Source organism: Atractosteus spatula, chromosome 3 (assembly GCF_055471065.1).
Source record: "Atractosteus spatula isolate fAtrSpa1 chromosome 3, fAtrSpa1.hap1, whole genome shotgun sequence".
Classification (NCBI taxonomy): domain Eukaryota; kingdom Metazoa; phylum Chordata; class Actinopteri; order Semionotiformes; family Lepisosteidae; genus Atractosteus; species Atractosteus spatula.
In genome coordinates this window covers 47,848,524-47,871,424 of record NC_142708.1, presented here as the reverse complement: position 1 = coordinate 47,871,424, position 22,901 = coordinate 47,848,524, and the positions used below count along the sequence as shown (strand labels likewise).

General features: G+C 37.4%; 1 protein-coding gene across 1 annotated transcript; it reads left to right on the top strand.

Annotated features, from left to right (window-relative positions):
• The first annotated feature begins 697 nt into the window (after nucleotides 1-697).
• On the top strand, nucleotides 698-22,366 carry slc30a5 (solute carrier family 30 member 5). The gene is made up of 16 exons (XM_088910511.1): nucleotides 698-1,349; nucleotides 1,620-1,742; nucleotides 4,399-4,465; nucleotides 6,027-6,112; nucleotides 8,054-8,141; nucleotides 15,847-15,934; nucleotides 16,418-16,494; nucleotides 17,017-17,187; nucleotides 17,776-18,064; nucleotides 18,498-18,706; nucleotides 19,389-19,546; nucleotides 19,647-19,776; nucleotides 20,227-20,473; nucleotides 20,972-21,198; nucleotides 21,323-21,451; nucleotides 21,912-22,366. The coding sequence occupies exons 1-16, from the start codon at nucleotides 1,279-1,281 to the stop codon at nucleotides 22,080-22,082; spliced, it is 2,331 nt and encodes a 776-aa protein (XP_088766637.1). The 5' UTR covers nucleotides 698-1,278; the 3' UTR covers nucleotides 22,083-22,366.
• The last annotated feature ends 535 nt before the right edge of the window (nucleotides 22,367-22,901 follow it).

Here is a 22,901-nt window from a genome sequence, read left to right as displayed (position 1 = left end):
TTCTTCTTCAATGCAGTTGATCGATTCTACAGTTTCTGTATAATATCGATACTGCAGTAGTACTGTATATTTCCCTTCATGTTTCCATAAAAATAAATTAGATTTTTTTACACGTCTAAAATCTCGTCTTATCAAATGAAAAGAAGACTTCTCTCTTGTTATTCTTATTGTTACTTTATGATTACATTGAGGAGTGTGACATTTTGTTCACAACAAATATATTTAAATATTTATCCATCCATCTTCTAATCACTTCATCCAACTCAGGGTCGCAGGAGCGACCTGGTTGGTAAAGAATCTGTATGGGCGCAAGGCAGGGTACACCCTGGACAGGACACTCGTCCTTAGCAGGACAGACAGAGACAAACACAGACACGCAAACACACCAGGACCAGTTTTCCCAGGACCCAATTAACATACCAGTATGGTTTTAGACTGTGGGATGACACCAGAGCATCTGGTGTAAATCAATGCAAGCACAGGGGACAACATACAAACTCCATGCAGATAGCACCATAGTTCCAGAAATGAAAATCAGACCCCAGCGCTGCGAGCCAACAGTGCCACCAACAATACTTCAATATGAATTTCCTAATTTTATTTAACCCTTTTAAGTCTTCCTTGCATACCAAATTTGCAGTGCTTTACAAGTTTTGCTGCACCCAGGTACAGAAAATTGTCATTTTCCATCTTGCCCCGCAGAGGGAGACAGTGGGTTTGTTCACAGGCTTCTGTGTATTCTTTCAATAGGCGGACAGAGAAGAAGCGCTTTTGGATTTAAAGCACAATGATATTGAACTAAAGGAACAGTACTTCAATTTATAAACATGTTTGTTGATATAACTGAGTAAATAATCCATGCGAAGGTGTAATTTCTATTTAGCCTTGCACAGTTGCCGTGTTTTAACGAGAAATAGAATGTGACGTGGCTTCATGCGCGTCCGCGGCGCGGCGAAATCTGCTCCTTGTGTCCGGGTCCAAATGACAGGGGAGCGGTCTAGTTGTGTAATACATTCCCAGGCTAGAGGCCTGAAAGTTTACAAGTAGGCGAGCTGACAGAAAATTCGCGAATGTCAAAGAGATAATCACGAAAACGATTTTAAAAAGCTATTTTTAAAAAGCAGTTCCACTAGCAAAAGACAGTTACTTCGTTAAAATGATATATAGATTAAAATAACGTGCGGTCATAACCTCCTAATCTGGGTATTATGAAATTAAGTACATACCTGAAGTTTTATTTTGATCTTATACTGTAGTATTTCCAATAATTCCTACATCATGGATGAAAAATACAGCAGTAATGTGATTTCCAGTGGGAAGCTGGGTCCGGTGGAGGCGCAGAGTGCTGGGTAAGGATACAGTTTTTCCTGTATTTTCTAACTACGTAAATATTAAACAGGTTTTGTTTTGATTGTTTTAAATCTCTTCCTGTCCCACGGAGAGGGGATAATAAATCTCAAAAATATATATTGTTCTTTATTTAAATGTAGATCTTGTGTAAAAAAAACTTATGGAATATATTTTAGTGTATTCTGTAGTGTGAACTTTTTGGGGGGTAAAGGTTAAAAAGGATAAATAAGAAATGCATAAAATCGGCAAAAGAATATTGTCCTTTCCAGGTTCACCAGGTACATCGTGTTGCTGTGCGTCACCAAACTGTTGAAGGCGCTTGGTATTTTTGAGTCATATGACCTGTTAAAAGTTGTCCACATCGTGCAGTTCATTTTCATACTTAAACTGGGGTAAGTCTTATTTTCTGCAGTATTACTTCTTTATTAAAATGTAGTGCCGGTCTTTATTCATGTAAACGTAGACTTAGACTGCTAAGCTGTATAAATGGGTAAAAACAGTTGCTTTGTATAATGCATTCAACCAGTCCTGTCTTTGTGAAATATGTGACCTATGAAAAACTGATACCTTTTGGACATTTCTGGAATATCGCTGATGAAAAAGGGTCCTATGTGACTTCACTTACACTGGGCACCTTGTCGGTCACTGCATGGATAAGAGATCTTTGTCAAGTTGAATAAAATAGTGTGCTCTCAATAAGGTGCCAAAGCAGTACTATGTTTATGACGAAAATATGAATTTGGGCTAATAGTGGTGAACGGCTCAGTCATTCAGTGTGAGCTCGGGGTCGTACGGCTCTTTGACTGTGACTTGGTTGGCCAGGGCTGTCTCAGGGTCATTGGTCAGGGTTCTCTCAATTTGACAGCTCAGCGAGCGTCTTCAGTTTCAGAGTGACATTAGTGAAAGATTCCCCTCTCCTCCAGTCGGTGCCCCCTCTCCTGACAGGTACTGTGCCGAAAGCCAAATCGCTCCATGGGTTGGTGGGTCGGAGGAGAGCTGCCACCCACTTCTCATTCTCCCTGTGCAGTATGGGAGCTGCTGCTCTGACCCAAAACATGCAGAGCCAATTAATGATTCTGAGTTGGCTGTGTATAAAATGAGCAAAATTATTTCTAAAACATGCTCATGTTTACAGGGTGGGACCTTTCCGCATCTTATAAGGGCCTTGCAAAAGTACCAGACCCTTGCTCAGTTTTTCTGTTGTTTTTTTTTTTTGCTTTAAAGCTTCTAGTCATGACACTTTGAAGTAGCAAAAATATTTGTTGCTTATACAACCTTCTTCATACATTCTGAGCTAAAAACAACAAAAAAAGATAATTTATCTGAAGGAAAGAATTTTGATTGACTCTTCTCCTTGCTGGGCCAGAAATCCATAGCTATGTGGGAATGGCTTGCGAATAAGAATCTCCTTCAAAGTGTGATTTGAAATCCTCCTGAGAACCCGTGGGCACTGCTGTCCATAAGTGATGTCCAAGCAATTTGAGAGGGCTTGAGCTAATCTGCAAGGAAAATTGGGAGAATTTGGAAGATTGTACCAAACCACAAGAGTCCCATGAAACTTAGCAGCTGTAATTACTTCCAAAAATGGAGTCCACGTGTCTGAATGCTTATGTAATCAATATACAGTCTACTCATGAGTTACATGAGGGTTAGGGATTTTGAGTAGTCCATAAAGCCAAATTTGTGCAGTCAGATTTTACCCTATAGCCCATATAACCCCCCCCCACACACACACACACACACACACTAACCTCTAACGGTAGTACAAGATATGAAATATAAGTATAAGAACTTTAAAAATAAATAACATGACTGCATAAGCCTTCTAACTGGCTCTCGTAGGTGTGCTCGCCGAACATTTCAGAGAGTAAAGCGTTTTTTTTATATTCTATGTAAAGCTGCGACCACTTAAGAGTGCGTAAGCTGTAAGTTTAGTGCATTTCTTTTTTTGCTTTAGTTTTCGTTGACATTTATTGAAACTTATCTTACCGTCAGAAGTGTCCAGTTTAAGCATCCAAGTTTTAAATAAAATATTAAAAACTATATATGCATCATTTCAAACAAAGGGGAAAGGTAGGGGGTGGCACAGTGGTTAGTTAGCATTGCTGCCTTGCAGTGATGGGGCTCCAGCTTCCCCCATGACCCTGTACTGGATTAGGTGGTAAGAAAATGAATGGATGGGACACCATAGGATGGGTCTGAATACTTTTGCAAGGCATCATACATTCTGTGCTGTTCGTAAAATCACCTGGCGTGGTATTTGACTGGTCAGTAGAGATAGAAATTGCATAGTGAGTAATCAGTGACATTAAGAGTGTAAAAAAGTTTGGTTTAATTAAACTGTAGGATAGGACAGTTTGAATGTTAAACAAATGTATCCAATAACTTTTGCTCTTTTGATGTTGGCACCGCAGTTGAGTAAATAGTTAAGTAATATAATTATGTAATGAACAATATTAATTGTAGTTGTCGTGTAAATGAAACCCAATATTATTTTTAGTTAGAAAACTAACTAAAAGACCATTTATCTTTTATGCAGAACGTTTAGGGAAAAGATAATTTCCAAATTCAACTGTTAGCCTCTCCAAAAGGTGCTGAATGTAGATTTCTCTGGTCATAGGCATCAGATGGGCAGAGGATGAGGAAGGAGTTTAAAATAATCTCATCAGTTCCAGAAATCAGGCAGCTTCATTCATTCAGCTGAGTCGTTGCTATTATTGTTGTATTTTTAATAGGGACAATGTACAACACCTGTGATACATCTCAGACTGGATTGCACTCAGATTTTATCTTAGATTCTGCTGTAGACCCCAGACCTAAACTGCGTGTTTTTGAGAGCTGGGAAGAAACTGAGGCACCCAGAGAAAATGCATTCTTCATGCATAGAGCCACCTTTAGCTAATACTAAACCCATGGCGTCTTATCTGTGAGGCAACAGTGCTCACCATGCCTGAGTAGGCTGGCAATTTGTATCAGCTAAGTTATATTCTGAATGTGTAAGTCTGCTTCTTAAATCTAATCATGAAACATGTTTGCTTATTTCCCCAGATCTGCGTTTGTATTGGTTTTCTTTCAGAGACCATTTTCCTCTGGAAAAGCCATATCAAGAAGACAGGTTAAGTATTACAGATTCTCATTTATTTAGTATAGCAATTAAAAATGTAATAGTTGCGTGAAAATGAATATTTTATGTATAAAATGAAATGCTCAGAGGAGTATTGTATCATTTTATGTTCCCAACTATTGTACATTTTAAAATAACAGTAAAAACCGAAACGCATAAAACAAGCATATCACTGTGAAGACATTAGTTAAAGACATTTTAATTTTCCACAATATCAGCAAGAACTTTATATTGCAGGTGTAGAATGACATTAGGAAAAGAAGGTAAATCTGTGGTCCGGGATAACTGTAAATGTTTCATTATCACTATTGAGGTAGTTTGGTGTTACATCTCCATTCCTTTAAAGGTTCCATAATTTTGGGAGGTGTTGGGTGATCCTTATTATGCTATTGTCTTGAACATCAGCACTGATATTCTATGGAGAAAAAGTATTTTTAGTACATTTAGTTATAGAAGATGACTAGAAACAGACATGATTATGTGTATGATTTTAAAAACCATGTAAAGCTGGTGTTTCAATATCAAACCAAGATTGACAAAGAAGAGGATAATGTGGAAAGACTAAATGCAGAGCGAAATATGTTTTTCATATACTGTTAAGATTTGTGAAAATTGAGATATTAAATTTCTCTTTCAAATACCTGTGTTGTTTCTTGATATATTTGTGCCCTTAGACACTTAAGAGTTATTTCACATTTTGTTCTGGAGCACAATACATGGAAAGTAATCCCACAAGACTTTTTTTATTCTCCTCTTTTGAGGCCTGCTAATGAATTTCTAATGAGTTTCATGCTTACAGTATTGCCATATATACATTCGTAGAAGCATATATTAATACGGTGTTTTTAATTGTTGTGTTTTTGTATCATACACATGTATAGTCTGCAAAACATTTTTAGGACAGATATCAAGGACATTAACATTTAAATTGGTTTGTATTTCACAATCAGCCATATAACACTTATATTGTAGTAAAAATGCCTGTGGCAGTTTTTTAGAAGACTCTGTCATGTGTAAGTTTTTTGTAACTTCTAGTTTTTGCTTTTTTATTTCCTTTTTTGGGAAAATACATTTTTGTCCACAGCACCAAGTTGCCAATTTAAAAATGCTTTTATGGATTTCACAAAACTACTACAAATTCTAAAAACCATAGATGTACATGTTGCAGTTTAATACATAACTGAATAATGCTCACACTGCAGCAATTATCTTTTGTGCTTTTTTATGTACGTTTAAATTTGTTAGATGCGTGTTGGGTAGTGAAATGTGCTGAAAAGGAGAGCATGCTCTGTCTCTAAGGTTCAGCCTGAATATTGGGCTGTTTTACATTTACATGGAGAAGACCATTGGTGTTATTGGTGTTATTTTTCACTTCACCACTTTTTCATGTGATAGATGTGTTTCAGTGCTTGTAGTTTGATATGTTTTCTTCCTTTCTATTCAGTTCCGTGTTTCTAGATTAAATTCTGTCCTTTGTGACAGATGCTTCCCCAAATGTAAATTATACAATCTGTTATGCTGAATCATGTCTTTTCTTTTCTATCCTTTTCAGTGGATGAAGATTCTAAAACATGCAGTCTTCAGCTGTCTTATTTCACTTCTGGGTTATTTTGGTCTTACGCTGTGTGGGCCTTTACGGTAAGACGGATTAAAGTTTTGCAAGAATATTATTATTATTAATAATAATATGATTCCCTAATCATTTTCTAGAGTTTTGTATGAGAGTATAGTTTAATGGTGGTAGTTATTTTAATAATAATAATTGCTTACACTTATATAGCGCTTTTCTGGACACTCCACTCAAAGCGTTTTGCATGTAACAGGGACTCTCCTGCACCGACAATGTGCAGCCCCACCAGGAGGATGTGACAGCAGCTATAGTGCACCAGAACGCTCACCACACATCAGCTATTAGTGGGGAGGAGAACAGAGTGATGAAACCAATTCATAGATGGGGATTATTAGGAGGCCATGATTGGTAAGGGCCAAGGGGAAATTTGGGCAGGATGCCAGGGTTACACCCCTACTCTTTTCGAGAAACACCCTGGGATTTTTAATGACCGCAGAGAGTCAGGACCTCGGTTTCGTGTCTTATCTGAGGGACAGCACCTTTTAACAGTATAGTGTCCTCGTCACTACACTGGGGCATTGTAACACTAGTTGACTGCATTTTGAGTGCCCCCTGCTGGCTGCACTAACACCTCTTCCAGCAGCTTAGTTTTTCGCAGGTCTCCCATCCAGGTACCTGACCAAGCCGAATTTAGCTTCAGTGGGTTGCCAGATGTGAGTTGCAGGGTGACATGGCTGTTGGCTATTAGTACATCTTTGGACTATGAAGGGAAACCAGAGCACCCAGAGGAAAACCACGTGAACACGAGGAGAACGTACAAACTTCATGCCGATTGTTAACCTTTTCTAATTCCAAAATTGTCTACTTGCCATTTCATAATACCAATTTAGTATTTACATAATGATAAAGTGTTATAACTAAATTAAACATAAATGAAATCGTATGCCTGAATATATTAAGTAATACTTAATAAAAAAGCAAACAATGTACTACTGTTTTCCAATTTGTAGCTATCTGCACAAAAATGTTTATAATGTCCTTTCCTTTTACTTTATGATTTTAACATATATTCTGTCAAAAATAATGGATGCAAATTACAAATATCCCAAAATAAAGCTTATAAATAACCCATAAAGTAAAATGTAAAACTAATTTATGAAACGTAAGCCGTAGATGATCACTTAGATTACTTACTGCTTTTTGTGGGCTTCTGGTTTCTTAATCTCTCTGAGCTGACCTAGTTTCTTGCCAAAGACTAGGGAGTTATTATGTTTCAGAAAAAAATCCCTAGTTAATCCCACCCTACCACCAGCAGCACTCGGATAATTGTGCATCGCCCCGTGGAATATTGCTATCGCAGTTGTCTGCTATTCTACCACAGTTTCATACCTGCAACTCCTGGATCATAGAGGCCCACCAGAGCACAACAGAGCAAAGAGAGCACCTTTGCTCGTTGTGCTAAACTTGTTCTCCTCCCCTAGGGGGCTCCCAGCTCGAAATTGACTTTGTAAATCATCCATCATTTCCATAACTTCATTGTTATTTCTCCCAACATCTTGACATCCCTCGGCAAAGATCCACGTGAAAACCTTTGACACCATTTATTTGTTTAGATAATTACCATAATAAAAGTTGACAAGTGCCTTTGTAACACTTTTTGTCGGGTGGGAAAATGTAAATGTAATGTGCTTGACATTTCATTTTTATTCTTGTAAAAGAATGTTTACATTTTTATCTTCGGCATTAAAAAGTTGTAAGTAATTAACATATATTTTGCAAACACAGTAGTGCATATATGAAGATATGTCTGTGCTGTAACGCTCACAAGACCTTGGTGTTCAAATATACCTATCTGGAAAAAAAATGTTAGAAAAGCCATTTCATTTCAATGGACCTAGAAGCAGATTTCTTATTCCTTGGAACAGCAGTGTACAGATATGTTTAACAGGTAAAACTGGAAATATTGTCAATGTTCACCTTGCTTGAAAGTTTTTCTCTTTCTCGTTTAGGACACTGTTGCTTTTTGAACACAGTGATGTTGTGGTCATCTCACTTCTCAGTGTGCTCTTTACCAGTTCTGGGGGCGGACCATCTAAGGTATGTGGATTGCTTTGTATTTGAAGCAGGCTGTAGAGTTAGGAACTATAATTTTTAAAAAATATTGTTGAACATAGTCCAAAACTACATTTGTACTGAGGAGCTATATATAATTACTGGAATTTAAACTACGTTGTAACTTAAAATTAGATCTAGCTTTTTTAATACCTCTTAGAATGCAAAAGTTGAATTAACAGATACAGATGCAGCCATTCAAAATGCGCGGGCGATACCGCATTATTTTCCGGTATGCTGTACGCAGTCTACCGCAAGTTACCGGTAAATACCGCAAGTTACCGGTAAATACCGCTAGCAAAATAATAGTATCCGGAATTTCCGCAAGGTGGAGCTAATAAAGCTCAACCTCTCATGTTTGAGCTGTAGCCATCAAAGTCTTTAACGAAGATATTAATTATAGTATTAATAATAAATGACCTTGGACAAGCTGTAAACTCAAAAGTATTGCCCTGGTCCACATTCTTTTTTTCATTGACCGTCTTTGTAAAAGTAACACCACAGCATTTCGCAATCACGCATTTTTTTCCAATCATGCAAAGTACAGTAATTTTTGAGAATCGATTCACCATGCCTTACACATGCTCATAAAAGAGATTGATTTAGGAACATAAACATATTACCGTATGCAAACTGTACTGTATACAGTATGTATATGTATATTTAATGTCTTAACTGTGCCCGTTTAAGTATTGACTATTCGTATCTAATTTTACCACTGAAGGGAAATCTTAGTAGCTGAGCATAAAAAGAATAGGAGCATACTGCAACGCGTGTGAAGGCCATAAACGATATTAATTTTGGAACATAAACATACAGTATATGGCTGGTCTCGGTACTTTAAAGAAAACATACACGAAACATGGTTTCATTATGACCAGAATCTGTCTTGAGATATTTTTAACTTGATTTACAGTATTTGAGAGGTATGTCTTAACACCGATACTACAGTGCTTAAGTACTGCTCACGTATATGTTTCTAGGTTTATATTATGCATTTCATACGGTCAAATTACTTTTGAGCAACTAATAAGAAGCGCGAAACGGTATGCGTTTTAGTTTCGTTTCGTGCTGGGACTGTGCTGTTAGTTTCCTGACTCCCATGTCACATGGTCTGTGATTGAAACCTGTAATACCGGTTTAATTCGTCACAGCCAGCACTCCGGTTGTAAAGTAGAAGCAGGCGAGATTTCCAGCGAAAAACACCTCCCCCTTCTTCAGGTGTGAGGGTCTTCTGCTCAGAATGAAACGCTAAAATGTAATGTAGGCTCTGAATGGGTTCAATTGTGATTTGGGCTTGATTAAGGTCGCTGCCTTTCATCTAAAACCCTACTTGAATCCTTCTAAACTAAAAATCAGTGTTTGTGAGTTCTAAATAAAGAGGTATCCAGGTAACAGTGAAACGGGCGGACAGTCTGGGGAGATCGCCCGTTTTCCATGTAAATAGTTCCCTGGTTCCGCACCCCTTGGTGTTTCTCTCGCTCTCTCTCGGGTCACCTGATCATTAGCTCGAAAGATTTGAGTGCTTTGTGTATATTCTAATGGTAGTGGGGGCAGGGTGTGTGGGAACAGGTTTGGTTGAAATTGCATTGGAGATCTATGTTCTTCACACCTGAAACATTTTCTCTGAAAGCATTTTCTTCGCAGTTTAACCGATCTTGTTACAGCATGTTACAGTTTACTATTATTAACCATATTAATTTTAAGTGCTTAATGTAAAATCTTGTAAAAATATATTTTCATTGTTCAAATATACATTAAGTCTGACTATCATATAATAAGTTAAATACAAAACTAAAGAAAAAATAGGGTTAAATATAATTCAAAATATTTTGCTAACAATGTTAACTGTTTATGAATAATAAAATGTATTAGCTAAGGAGTAGGATGGCACAGTTGTTAGTATGTTTTTTGTTTTGTTTCTTTTTCATAAATACAACAGTAGTACCTGATGTCTCAGTGGCTTTCAAAATTAAATTATGCATGCAAACCTGTGAACTAGAAAGATAACTAAGATATCCATCCATTTATAATGCAAAGGAACAAGTAATAGGTTTATTCCATGCTGAAAAAAAGAAGAAAGAGAACACAACGTTTCGGCCGTGGAGCCTTCTTCAGGCTCCTTCACACCTGAAGAAGGCTCCACGGCCGAAACGTTGTGTTCTCTTTCTTCTTTTTTTCAGCATGGAATAAACCTATTACTTGTTCCTTTGCAGCCTACGCATGCTGACGCAGCTACCCACCTGATCCATTTATAATGGTGGCAAAGTGGTTAGCATTGCTATCTTGCAGCACTGGGGTCCTAGGTTCAATTCCTGCCATCCTGTGTGTGTGGGGTTTACATGTTCTCTCTGGGTTACATGGTTTTTCTCCATATGTGTGATATGACTCCCTCTCGCACTCCAAAACATACTGGTAAGTTAATTGGTTTATGGGAAAACTGGCCCTGGTGTGTGTGTGTTTGTGTCTGTCTGTCCTGTGATGGACTGGCGCTATGTCCAGCGTGTATTCTGCCTTGTGTCCGTTGCTTACTGGGATAGGCTCCAAATCCTCTGTACTGGATAAAGAGATTAGAAATGGAAGTAAAGGCACTGTGTGGATGGAACTATACACAGTGTTAGAAACCCACTATGAAATGGCAGCATCTCACTGAGAATAAAACATTTTATACTGCTGGCTTAAGGAAACAGCCTTTCCACCTCTCTTGCACATCAGTATCCATACCTAGTTTTTTAAACAACTTGCCTCTAATTATAAACATCTTAATATGCTGGCTCTGTGGATCCGCATCAGCTATGTTTGCCCATTCCTTCAATTCATGTGCATCCAACACACAGTTCAATGCCAGCAACTACACATAATCTAAAATACAATCCTTATTTCAGTATCTATGTAAACATATAGTCTGTTAACTTCATCATCTTCATCAAAAGTATGCCTAACCCCATTTGTTCTTGTTATAAGTGTATTCCTCAGCTTTCCCCAAACTATCTTCTTCTTGCCAACATCTCTAGTCTTTTATCCTGCAATAACTCAGCCAACACTTAAATCTCCAAAAGCTGCTTGTGTTAATTTCTTTAAATCACAAATATCATGTGTAAATACTGGCCATGTAATACTCTGCATTGTGGAATAATAGTTTATTTTAAAGGGAACTAGAGAAACTAAGAACTAGAGAAATCTAGTTTTTTTCTAGAATTAACAAATGCACATCCTGTTCACTGGGGAAATTAAATCCACACTGAGCAATCTTCAATATGTTCAGAATATGACAGCAAGAATCCTATCAGGGATGCATTACACCTGTTTTCAAGTCCTTGCACTGGTTACCTATCAGATTTCGAGTCAACTTCAAAATCCTTATCCTCCTTATATACTGTCCTACAACTGTTATTATTGATCTCCGAATTATTGTACTTGACATGACTTCATTCAGCCTTTCCTGAACGTCTATGACAGGCAGAGAGAGTGCTGTTTCTGGTGCGATCTTTTACAGCTGACATTTCACTGTTTTAAACGAACAAGAAATTAGATTGCTCATAAATCACTTATTCTATATAAACACAGCGTAATTGCCCTCGGAAAATCTTCTTTTTCTTGTTCGTTTTAGAGACCTTGATCGAAACTGATTTTAGATGTCAGAAAGGATTTATTTTCTCTGTATTTCCTACATTGCTTTGTCGAGATTTTAACTTTATATCTAACTTTATATCTAGGCTCAGATTTCAACTATAAATCGTACAGTAATTAATAGCAGTAAATACTGATGTTTATACATAAAAAAGTCATGCCTTGGAGTATAGATCCCCAAAGGAATGCCATAGACTCAAACTGCAAAATAAACACATACAGAAAGAAAGTATTTGTATTGTAATTGCAAATCCTGGTACTGTATGAGTGATTGGTATGACTTTCCTCATTACAAATCTCTTATTAGAATTTAAATTTCTCTGTAACTCCAGGTCAGAACAGAGAAAATGTAACTGCCTTAAGGAGTTTACGATTATGAAAAATAGAAGGATAAGCATGATACGTATGTCTTCTGTCATTTTCTAAGTCATGTTACTGAGCACCAAATCTTATTGAGAATATGAATCCATTTAAGGTTTATACCATTAAAGTAACGGTTTATTCCATGCTGAAAATGTTTGTACCAGACTTTTTTGAGGCCTGTTTAATTGTGTCTGAAGTCTGATGTTGTAAATTTTATTGTTAAAAAGATCCATGAAAATGTCACTACTAAAGTTAGCTGGTACTGTTGGTACTGTAAGTGGCAAGTAGAGCTCATATTTTAGATTTTGTGTAGTTGCTAGCGTTGAACTGTGTGTTGGATGCACATGAATTGAAGGAATGGGCAAACATAGCTGATGCGGATCCACAGAGCCAGCATATTAAGATGTTTATAATTAGAGGCAATTTGTTTAAATAACTAGGTATGGATACTGATGTGCAAGAGAGGTGGAAAGGCTGTTTCCTTAAGCCAGCAGTATAAAATGTTTTATTCTCAGTGAGATGCTGCCATTTCATAGTGGGTTTCTAACACTGTGTATAGTTCCATCCACACAGTGCCTTTACTTCCATCCATTTCTAATCTCTTTATCCAGTACAGAGGATTTGGAGCCTATCCCAGTAAGCGACGGACACAAGGCAGAATACACCCTGGACATAGCGCCAGTCCATCACAGGACAGACAGACACAAACACACACACACCAGGGCCAGTTTAAATCTAACCTCAGAACCTTTCTTTTCAGAAGACTTAGTGTCTGTATCTGCTTCATTTTCTAATTTTGGTAGCACCTCTAACTGCTTGTCTTTCTTATATGCATTTACTTTGTAATCTGTGGTCCTTTTATCTGTTTTTACATCTACTGTATTGCTTTGAGATGCCACCTTTAATGGTGATATATCAAATAAAGTTTTTTATTATTGTTATAGGGAAACATGATCAGATTGTCCCTGGTTCAGAAAAAAAGATCTAAAGTATACTAGTTTGTCACTCTTCTAATTCCCTTTGCTAAATGACTTTTCATACTAATCTGATCAATCTAACTGCCAGTTTTCTGTGCTTTCTCTATCCTGCTAGATTTGCAATTATTCTGAAAATTTTCATCTTGAAATAACTCATTTCTAAATACCTTTTTCACTGTTAACATCTTGCAGCAACTCTGCGACAAAATATACACTCTGACAGTTCATCCTGCTACCAACATTAAATAGAACAAATCTTAAGATTTCTATATTTATGTATTTATTTAGTGGTTTCATTAGTGACAAAGGCTAAACTTTCTTGGAAAAATGTCTTTTATGTGTTGTGGAAAAAACTGACTTGCTTTAACAAAATATGTTTACAAATCCTTTCACCTGGCATTTTCGTAGTTAGAAATTATGGAACGCTCTGTTAAAAGCAAGGGAGTTTTTATGTCCGTTGCAGTTCTTTTGCAACATGAATATAATTATATCATTATTAATTTCTTGAGATACGCGATTCCATATTATATTCCCTTTTAATCAAATTCTAAAAGTATGCTTGTTGACTCCGGTATCGTGTTAGTTAAAGACTTCGATGCTTAAAATGTTTAGGGAGAAATGGTGATGTCAAATACATCTCTATGTGGTGTGTATTTTTTTCTTTAAAGTACCAAGACCAGCCATATACTGTATGTTTATGTTCCAAAATTAATATCGTTTATGGCCTTCACACGCGTTGCAGTATGCTCCTATTCTTTTTATGCTCAGGCACTAAGTAAAAGGAGATGCTTCATATTGCTTGACTAATTTTAAAAACTAAGTTAGAAATGCAGACGCTCCCTCGGTGCGCTGCTCTGGTGCGCCGGCTCTTACACAGTGCCTGTCTGCCGTAAGCGTTACAATATACATACCCAACACTGCTTGTACCCATCTGTCATGCAAATAAAACACCTTGAATTGAATTGAATTGAGGGGAGAAGGGGGGGATACTAAAGCCAATACTGGCTCAATGGGCTTTGACGTGCTAATGCGTTGGTTTAACAGTCCGGGTGTGGCAGGCTTCCAATGTCAACTCGACTCGATTGGAAGACAATGAACGTATTTTAGCCCTAAATGAATTAATAGCAAACATGGTTTACATAAAATACATTTTTCCAAGAAAGTTTATAATAATACGATCTATAGTTGAAATCTGAGCCTACTTTAAAAATAAAGGAAAAGCATTTTCAGAGAGCAATCACGCTGTGTTTATGTAGAAAAAGGGATTAGGTTTATGAGCAATCTAATTACCTAATCGCTTAAAACGCTATATAAAATAAAGTTTATTTAGAGATGAATGATCAATGTGGTAGTTTAAATAATGTGAGTCAGGAAACTAACACAGCGCCACCGGATTTAATAACGCAATAAAAATGCTATAAAATAATGTGACACAGTACAGCACAGTACAATAATACTGACCATGACTTTAGAAGCATAAATTACCTTACACTCAATTTAAACACAAGCTGTCTTTCTGTATGAACCTCTAAGCTGGTTCATACAGAAAATGTAGAAATGCATTAGCCTGATTATGATTAAAAACACATAATTAAACACGCGTTTGCGATTTAAATCAGAACACGATTTAAATCAATATAAATGTTTATATTGTAACGCATACTGTCCAGCCTCCATTTCTCTATAAAAATTTACTGTTGCACACACACACACAATAGAAGCAGGAACCGCTGTCAGAAGGGAAGACATGTTCAAAATATCGCAAATATCGATCATGTTGCGATATTTTGAAATATAAAAGTCAACTGATTGTCCATAATATCGCTTACCTATTTTTTCGAAGAAATGTTTGTTAAAATAAAAGTTCAGCACCAGCTGGATTCGAACACACAACCTGCCAGTTGGTAGTCACGCACCTAGACCAGTAGGCTACAAGAGAGCTCGCATGATCAGGCAGGCGAAACAGCCCTACACAGCCCTGCCGCAGTACACGGATATAATCATACCGTTATTAAATTCTTTAGATACGCGATTCCATATTATATTCCCTTTTAATCAAATTCTAAAAGTATGCTTGTTGACTCCGGTATCACGTTAGTTAAAGACTTCGAAGCTTACAATGTTTAGGGAGAAATGGAATACCGGTGTGTATTTTTTTCTTTAAAGTACCAAGACCAGCTATATACTGTATGTTTACGTTCCAAAATTAATATCGTTTATGGCCTTCACACGCGTTACAGTATGCTCCTATTCTTTTTATGCTCAGCTACTAAGATTTCCCTTCAGTGGTAAAATTCAATATCTACAACGGGCACAGTAAAGACGTTTACAGTAAGTCTTTCTACGACAGACCAACGGACCACGAGTGCCCCTGTCGGTCAACCAATCACGCACCGCGGTATCCCGTGTCATCATACCTGCGGTATCTGTACCGCGGTGTCTGTACCGCGCACTTTGAATGGCTGCATCTGTATGTACAAATGGAAGATATTGTAAGCCTTTTTTATTTGCTTATTCAGTCTAATGATATTTACTTTCTGAAAGATACAGGATGTTTTACATCCTAAACTAGCATAACTCAAAATAATATTTCTTCTTTGAAATAAACAGTTGAAACCCTTTGATGTCCACTTGTAAATGCAAAAAGCCTAACTGAAATTTCCAAATTGAAAACAATGTTTTTTTGTTTAAGTTCTGTTTTACATATTTTCTCCCATCAGACTAGAGGTGCTGCCTTTTTCATCATTGCTGTGATTTGCCTGCTGCTTTTTGATAATGATGACCTCATGGCAAAGATGGCAGAGCATCGTATCCTTTAAACAGATGGTGTATATTGTAGTGTGTCACAAAATGTCTGGACACACACATTTGTATGTACCAAATTAAATTAATTGAAGTGGTAATTGTAGATATTCTATCATGTATATCAACTAATTATAATATAAATTGTAATTTAAGGAATGTACAGGGTATAAGTAGCTTCGGAAAATAATAGCAAGTGTTCAGATGAAAGACCTTTAATGATGCTTATATATTACATTTAGACTAAAGAGCTATGTAAATATGTAATACGCAAGTGTGGTGCCACCATAACCAGTCTTCAGGAAATGAGCATTTTCAGTGTCGATCTAGCGATAGCTCCTTATATTTTTGGTTTAGTACATGTAGCTTTTTCATACTATTTCAGAAAATGCTATCTCAGTAGTTGAAGCACATGTGTTTATAAGAAGTGTGTACATGAATGTGGGTTTGCTCTTGTAAATTTGAAATCCTTAACATTGATGATTACAGCCGAAGGGCACCATGACAGTGCTCTCACCCACGCCCTTTACACAGCTATTTCATTCCTTGGGGTGGCAGATCACAAGGTATGTCATTCTCTTCCTGATGAGACAGGGATTGTAAATGTTGTTTGGAAGGAGAGTCAAGAGAACAAAAAAATAGATTTTATAGAATATTAATATGCTGACATCCAATCATAGCAATGCAGAAGACAACTCTCATATGTCTTCTTATACCATCTTTTTGCACACTGTACAAAAAGTGAAAGAGAAGCTGTGAAACAGTTCTGTCTCCCCTATTGTTGTAATTGGAGGAGAGTTAGTTAATATGCATACCCATAAAACATTACAAACGTATGGTCTTAACACACATCCTAAGTGTCGAAGTGTGTTTTAAGACATAAAATCACAATTCATATTACTTTTTCTGTATTTGTAAGAATGCTTGGCCCAATTAGGAGAATTGTCCTCAGTTTATAAGTCTTAAAATAATAGTTTGCAAATTGTTTTCAGTATAATTCAAAATGTTTGGGGCTGTTAAGAATGACTTAGTGTTAATTTGTGCACAGGCAAGGAAGTATTGAAATATATCTTTGTTCTCTTTTTCAGGGTGGAGTGATGTTGCTAGTGATCTCCCTCTGTTTCAAGGTTGGATTCCACACTGCCTCCAGAAAGCTGTCGGTTGAAATTGGGGGAGCCAAGCGGCTATATGCTCTGTCTAATCTGGTGTCAGCTGCAGTGCTGCTACCTTGGGTGATAGTTCTGTCAGCCACCACAGACGTGAGTTAACACACAGGCCAGTAATTCTGAAAGGAAGAACATAATTGTTATCTTCTCCCGAAAAATCAACAATATCTTTTTAGTTTGTACTACTACACTTTTCTGAAAGCTTCAGTTTTTTATATATAAAAAATGAATTCAGTGTTTATGTTCAGTATGAGCCACTGTGTGCGTATTGAATATATATTGTGTGAGTATCTTGGTATGTTTATAAGGGCAGACATTTCTTTCTTTGCATTTAAAAACTTTTTAACCAGAGGGATTCATGACTTAAGGTTTTTTTGTACAATTTTAATCCACAATTAAGAAACCTCTTAAAAGCCAGTGATGAGAACATTATTGGTAGATTTGTAATGTTTGATGTTTTTCTGCTGACGGTGAAGATATATTGAATTCAACCTGATCTGCCATACTTTGGTTTTACAGTATAATTTGATAAGTGAAATCTGGCTTTCCATTTTCAGTTAGATGTTTGATATTCCCAGTACATAAAAGAACCTTAAATAGAATATGTAGGTCCCTTTTCTCAAATAATGTCTTGACAAACCTGAAGGAAACTAAATCTTTTTTATATATATATATCTCCAGAGCAAAGTCGAATCCTTCTCTGGTCTGATCATGCCTTTCGGAATGATAGTCTTCTCCGTAATGGTTCTGGATTTCTACGTGGAATCCATTTGCATCGCTAAGATTGAAGCACCCGGTTGCGCCCGCTATGGCTCCCTGTTCCTGTTCTTCAGCGGGCTGCTCCTGGCCAACTTCTGGACACACCCACTAACCGACCAGTTGCGTGCCATGAGCAAGCCAGCCCAGCAGGACAGCACTGAGCACGTGCTCTCGGGGGGTGTGGTGGTCAGCGCTGTTTTCTTCATCCTGTGTGAGTGAAGACAAAAGCCGGTTAAACCTGGGATCATCACAGTACCTAACTGTAACTAGGATTCCACATATCATAGTGCCAAAAGGGGTAGGATCAAGATAACACAGCTAAGGCTCTCTCAGGTTCAATCAAAACAGTAACCCCTGTGACTTCCTGAGTTTCTGCATACAATTCTCCTTTAATCACTGATTAATCTCCTGTACGTTCCAGCAGAGCTTGGAGCACCTCAAAGGATATATAGCTGGAAAAGTTGGAGGGTCAAAGGCTTTGTACATCCTCATTCTCCTCTTTTGGGAAGAGGGGGAGTAGCTGTGGGCCAAGATTTAAATACGTAATTCTAAATTCACTGGTTTTGACTGGTTACCATAATAACAACAGTTGTCTTTTAAGAGGGGTGGTTGTGAAGTTTTCTTTTTTTTTTTCCCTCCCAAAGCTGCCAACATTTTGTCTTCACCCTCGAAGAAGGGGCAGAAAGGCACTCTGGTTGGCTACTCTCCTGAAGGTACTCCGCTTTATAACTTCATGGGCGATGCATTGCAGCACACTTCTCATTCCTTGCCGAGGTTTATCAAGGACTCGCTGAAACAGATCCTGGAGGAGTACGATTCCAGACAGATCTTTTACTTTCTGTGTCTCAACTTGGTGAGTATTTCTCTCCTAATTTTAACGAGGCACTATAATAACAATGCTTAATATTTTATACAGAGTAAATTTATACAGGGAGTGTGTTATTGTGAGTGTTCTTTATTTGTGCTTTATTTTTTCTTCAGTGTTACTTGAGCTGGTGTATTGGGTATGATATGCCCCATTTGTGTTCCACTGATGTCTTATAGTTAAAGTAACTGAAACAATTTGATCTGCCACATCCATCCATTTTCCTTCCAATTCTATCTATCCGGGCAAGCAACAGGCACAAGTCAGGGTAGACCCCGGACAGGACGCCAGTCTAGTGCATGGCAGAGAGACACAAACACCCACTCCCAACAAGTGCCAGTTTTCCCAGGTTAATCTACTAGTATGTTTTTAGACTGTGGGAGGAAACTGGAGCACCAAGAGAAAACGTGCGCAAACACGAGGAGAACATACAAACACGATGCAGACAGCACCACAGCACTGGAGTTGAACCCAGGGCCCCAGCGCTGCAAGGCAGCAATGCAACCAGTACGCCACCATGTCACCCATCTGCTGCATACTGTATCTTCAAAATACTACACAACAAACCTTTACAGAAGTGTAATTTTAAACATTTCTATTATGTCAGGGGAAACCAGTGATCATTCTAACAGTCAGTAACCAAGACCTTGTTTTTTTTCTGCACTTTAAGGCTTTCACGTTTGTCGAGCTGTTTTATGGTGTTTGGACGAACAGTTTGGGTCTGATCTCGGATGGATTCCACATGCTGTTCGACTGCTCTGCTTTAGTTCTGGGCCTTTTTGCTGCTCTAATGACAAGATGGAAAGCAACACGTATTTTCTCATATGGGTGAGTTCTTTAAAAGCACGCAGTTGTGTCCTACCAGACCTGGAAACTTTCCATTAGCTGTGCTGTCAATTATGTATTTTTTTTCTCTGTTCTCTGCTAGGTATGGTCGGGTTGAAATTCTCTCTGGATTTATCAATGGGCTTTTCCTTATGGTTATAGCATTCTTCGTCTTCATGGAATCAATCACAAGAGTTATAGACCCTCCAGATATAAATACGGATATGCTAACAGTAAGCATTCAAAAATCATGTTTGTTCTTTGAATTTCATTATACGCTAACTGAAAAAAATCATTAGAAGATACCAATTGAAGGAGTTATGCTGAAAAAGTAGTTTTTGTTTTATACTAAGTATCTTTTTAATGAAGCTAAAAAAAAGTTGGTCAGTTCAAATAAATATGTGCATTTCATCTTATTACGCTGTGAAGAACTCGCAAACATTTTTGTGTTTGTGCAGCATCGGGAATATATCCAGATGAGTTAATACATTTTTTACACTAAATTATTTTCTAGATGTTGGTCTTTTAAAAATTGTATATACAAAAGATATATATTGCTCTCCATTTGTTTTATACCATTGCTTAAGCAGAAGGGATAGGTTATATCAGTTTATGAAACTGTTACATAAACTCACTTTGTTGTCTTGAAACATCTTTGGAATCAACAAAATTTCCGTCCACAGCCTGTCTCCGTGGGAGGACTCATTGTGAATCTCATTGGCATCTGTGCCTTTAGTCACGCCCATTCACACGGCGCGTCTAAGGGCAGCTGCTCATCACACGATCACGGACACTCTCACCATGGGCACGGACACGGCCACGGGGATCACAGCCATGGGGGGCACGGGCACAGCCACGGGCACGCACACAGCCATGGTCACGGGCACTCACACGGCCCATCCGGAGGAGGCATGAACGCCAACATGAGAGGCAGGTTGATGGGACTACAGAGCAATATAAACCTACATTTATTTGAGGGTTTTTTTTAACAATCACAGAGCCTGGTTAAAAAATGAGGGAAAAAAAATCTTGGCACAAGAAAAGATGAAGAGGGAGATTGAGAAGGAAGAGTTCGAAACTGTGGGTGATATGTGTATTTTGTTTCTCTCTGTATATGTCGGCAGATTATTCCACGTATGCAGTCGCTTACAAAAACTATTCACGAGAAACTGTTCTGTGGTTCATTATGACGAGAAACTGAAACAAGTTAATGTGTTTAAAACTCCCCTATTCCCCTGTCAGATCATATTTTTGTGTCTTTCTAACAAGGCACTTAAGTCTTGCCAAAATCTGAGTGATTTTAGGCCATAGTTCCATTTATACAATATGAAGACAATGGTGTAAGTATAAAGTAGATGCAATTGGTGTAAAATCTGAAGTATGAAAATCGTTTTTCTGACAGAGAAAACTGATCCTTGATTTCTGCAGGTGTGTTTCTACACGTCTTGGCTGATACACTTGGCAGTGTCGGTGTCATTATATCCACCATACTCATTCGGCAGTTTGGATGGCTGATTGCTGACCCCATCTGCTCTCTCTTTATTGCTGTGCTGATATTTCTGAGCGTCATCCCCTTGATAAAGGATGCATGCCAGGTTCTGCTCTTGAGGATTCCTCCGGAACATGAGAAAGACCTCAACAATGCGTTGGAGAAGGTCAGATACTTTGCTGTGATGTCTGTTGTAAATATTTAAACAAAGTCAACAGGGATCATAATTAATGTTATTAATGCTGTGTTACTTCACAAGTTTAACTTGAACTTAATGTCACTGTCTTCAGATACAGAAAATTGAAGGTGTTCTGTCTTACCGAGACCCACATTTCTGGAGGCATTCTGCAAGTGTCATAGCGGGGACCATTCACTTACAGCTGATGTCAGATGTTGTGGAGCAACGAATTATACAGCAGGTGAGCACACTGCAGATCATGTTTTACTTTGTACTAGTCCTGTGAACTAATGGGTGTTTTAAAAATGTATCTCTTCAAAATCTATAGTTTCCTTTTTTCTACTCATTTATTCCAGTTTTTATATTGTTGGTGGATTCACACAGTTTGTTTAGGTAACACGTCTTTCATGCCAAGATGATTGTTCACATTTGTTCATTTTTTTATGGTACCATGTAATATTAATTTCTTTTCCCTGAAAAAAAAAATTAAAACTGAACATAAATAATGTAACTTCAGAAAAAAAAGTTTAAAACATCCCTTCCAGAAAATCCTACACAGTTTACCTAAATACTCCACTAAGATTCATTAGCTGACCTCTTAAATGCCCTTATTGTCTTTAGATTAACTTGGTTAATCAGCTAGTGGGATGTTTTGTAGACTATATTTTTGACTTTTTTTCATTTTTTTTGTTTTCTTATAGGTGACAGCAGTTTTGAAAGATGCAGGTGTAAACAATCTCTCTGTCCAGGTGGAAAAGGAAGCATATTTCCAACACATGTCCGGCCTTAGTACTGGATTTCAGGATATTCTTGCTATGACAAAGCAGATGGAGTCAGTAACATACCTGGAAGATGGAACGTGCATCATGTGAATGGCACAGCGTGGGAACAAACAGCAGGACTTTAGCTGCAGAAACTGAAAACAATAAAAAAGTTTGGGAAACTAAACTATAAATGCGTCTTTATCTCTCAACATTTTTGCACATTGATGTATGGTAATATATGCATATGTATTTTTACATAACTATAAATATTTTTGCTTCCAACTGGAGCAGTAGGATTTATTTAATTGAAAGTCTAAAACTGATTGAGGTCGACAGATGTAAAAAGTCTGTGGAAGTCAGTACTTGCATTAAACCTGTTTGTTGATTTAAAATGTATGTGGTGTTTTACTTGTTTCCTAATGATATTGTTTAAGAAAATCTTGTGGCATTATTTTTCTTCTCATGCAAGTTCAATATTCAGTTTATAAACTGAATATTAATACCTCTGTGGAATTTCTTTAATTCAGATACTGATTTAGTGTATTTTAATGATACTTCATCTCTTTGTAAGCAGTAAGCAAATTAAAAGGATTATTTTTCCCACTTATTGGCAATTAAGGAAACTTTGATTTTGACAACAGAAGAATGTTTACAGAAGAATTCTTAAGATGATTCAGATCTAATCCACTCTTCACTTTGTCCTTTATAAAGTTGAGTGATAACAAGGATAAACATATTTAATGTGTTGTTATGTAAAGCAGTAAGGCACAAGATTTTCTTGTACACTTTTGGTGTTTGGTATTTAACACTGTGTCATTCAGTGAAATTAATATTCAAATAGACTTCAAAGGCATTACCATTAAAGGGAATATTTAAGAAAGGCAGACCTTTACATGCTGTCACTACATGGCATATTGAAATGGGATC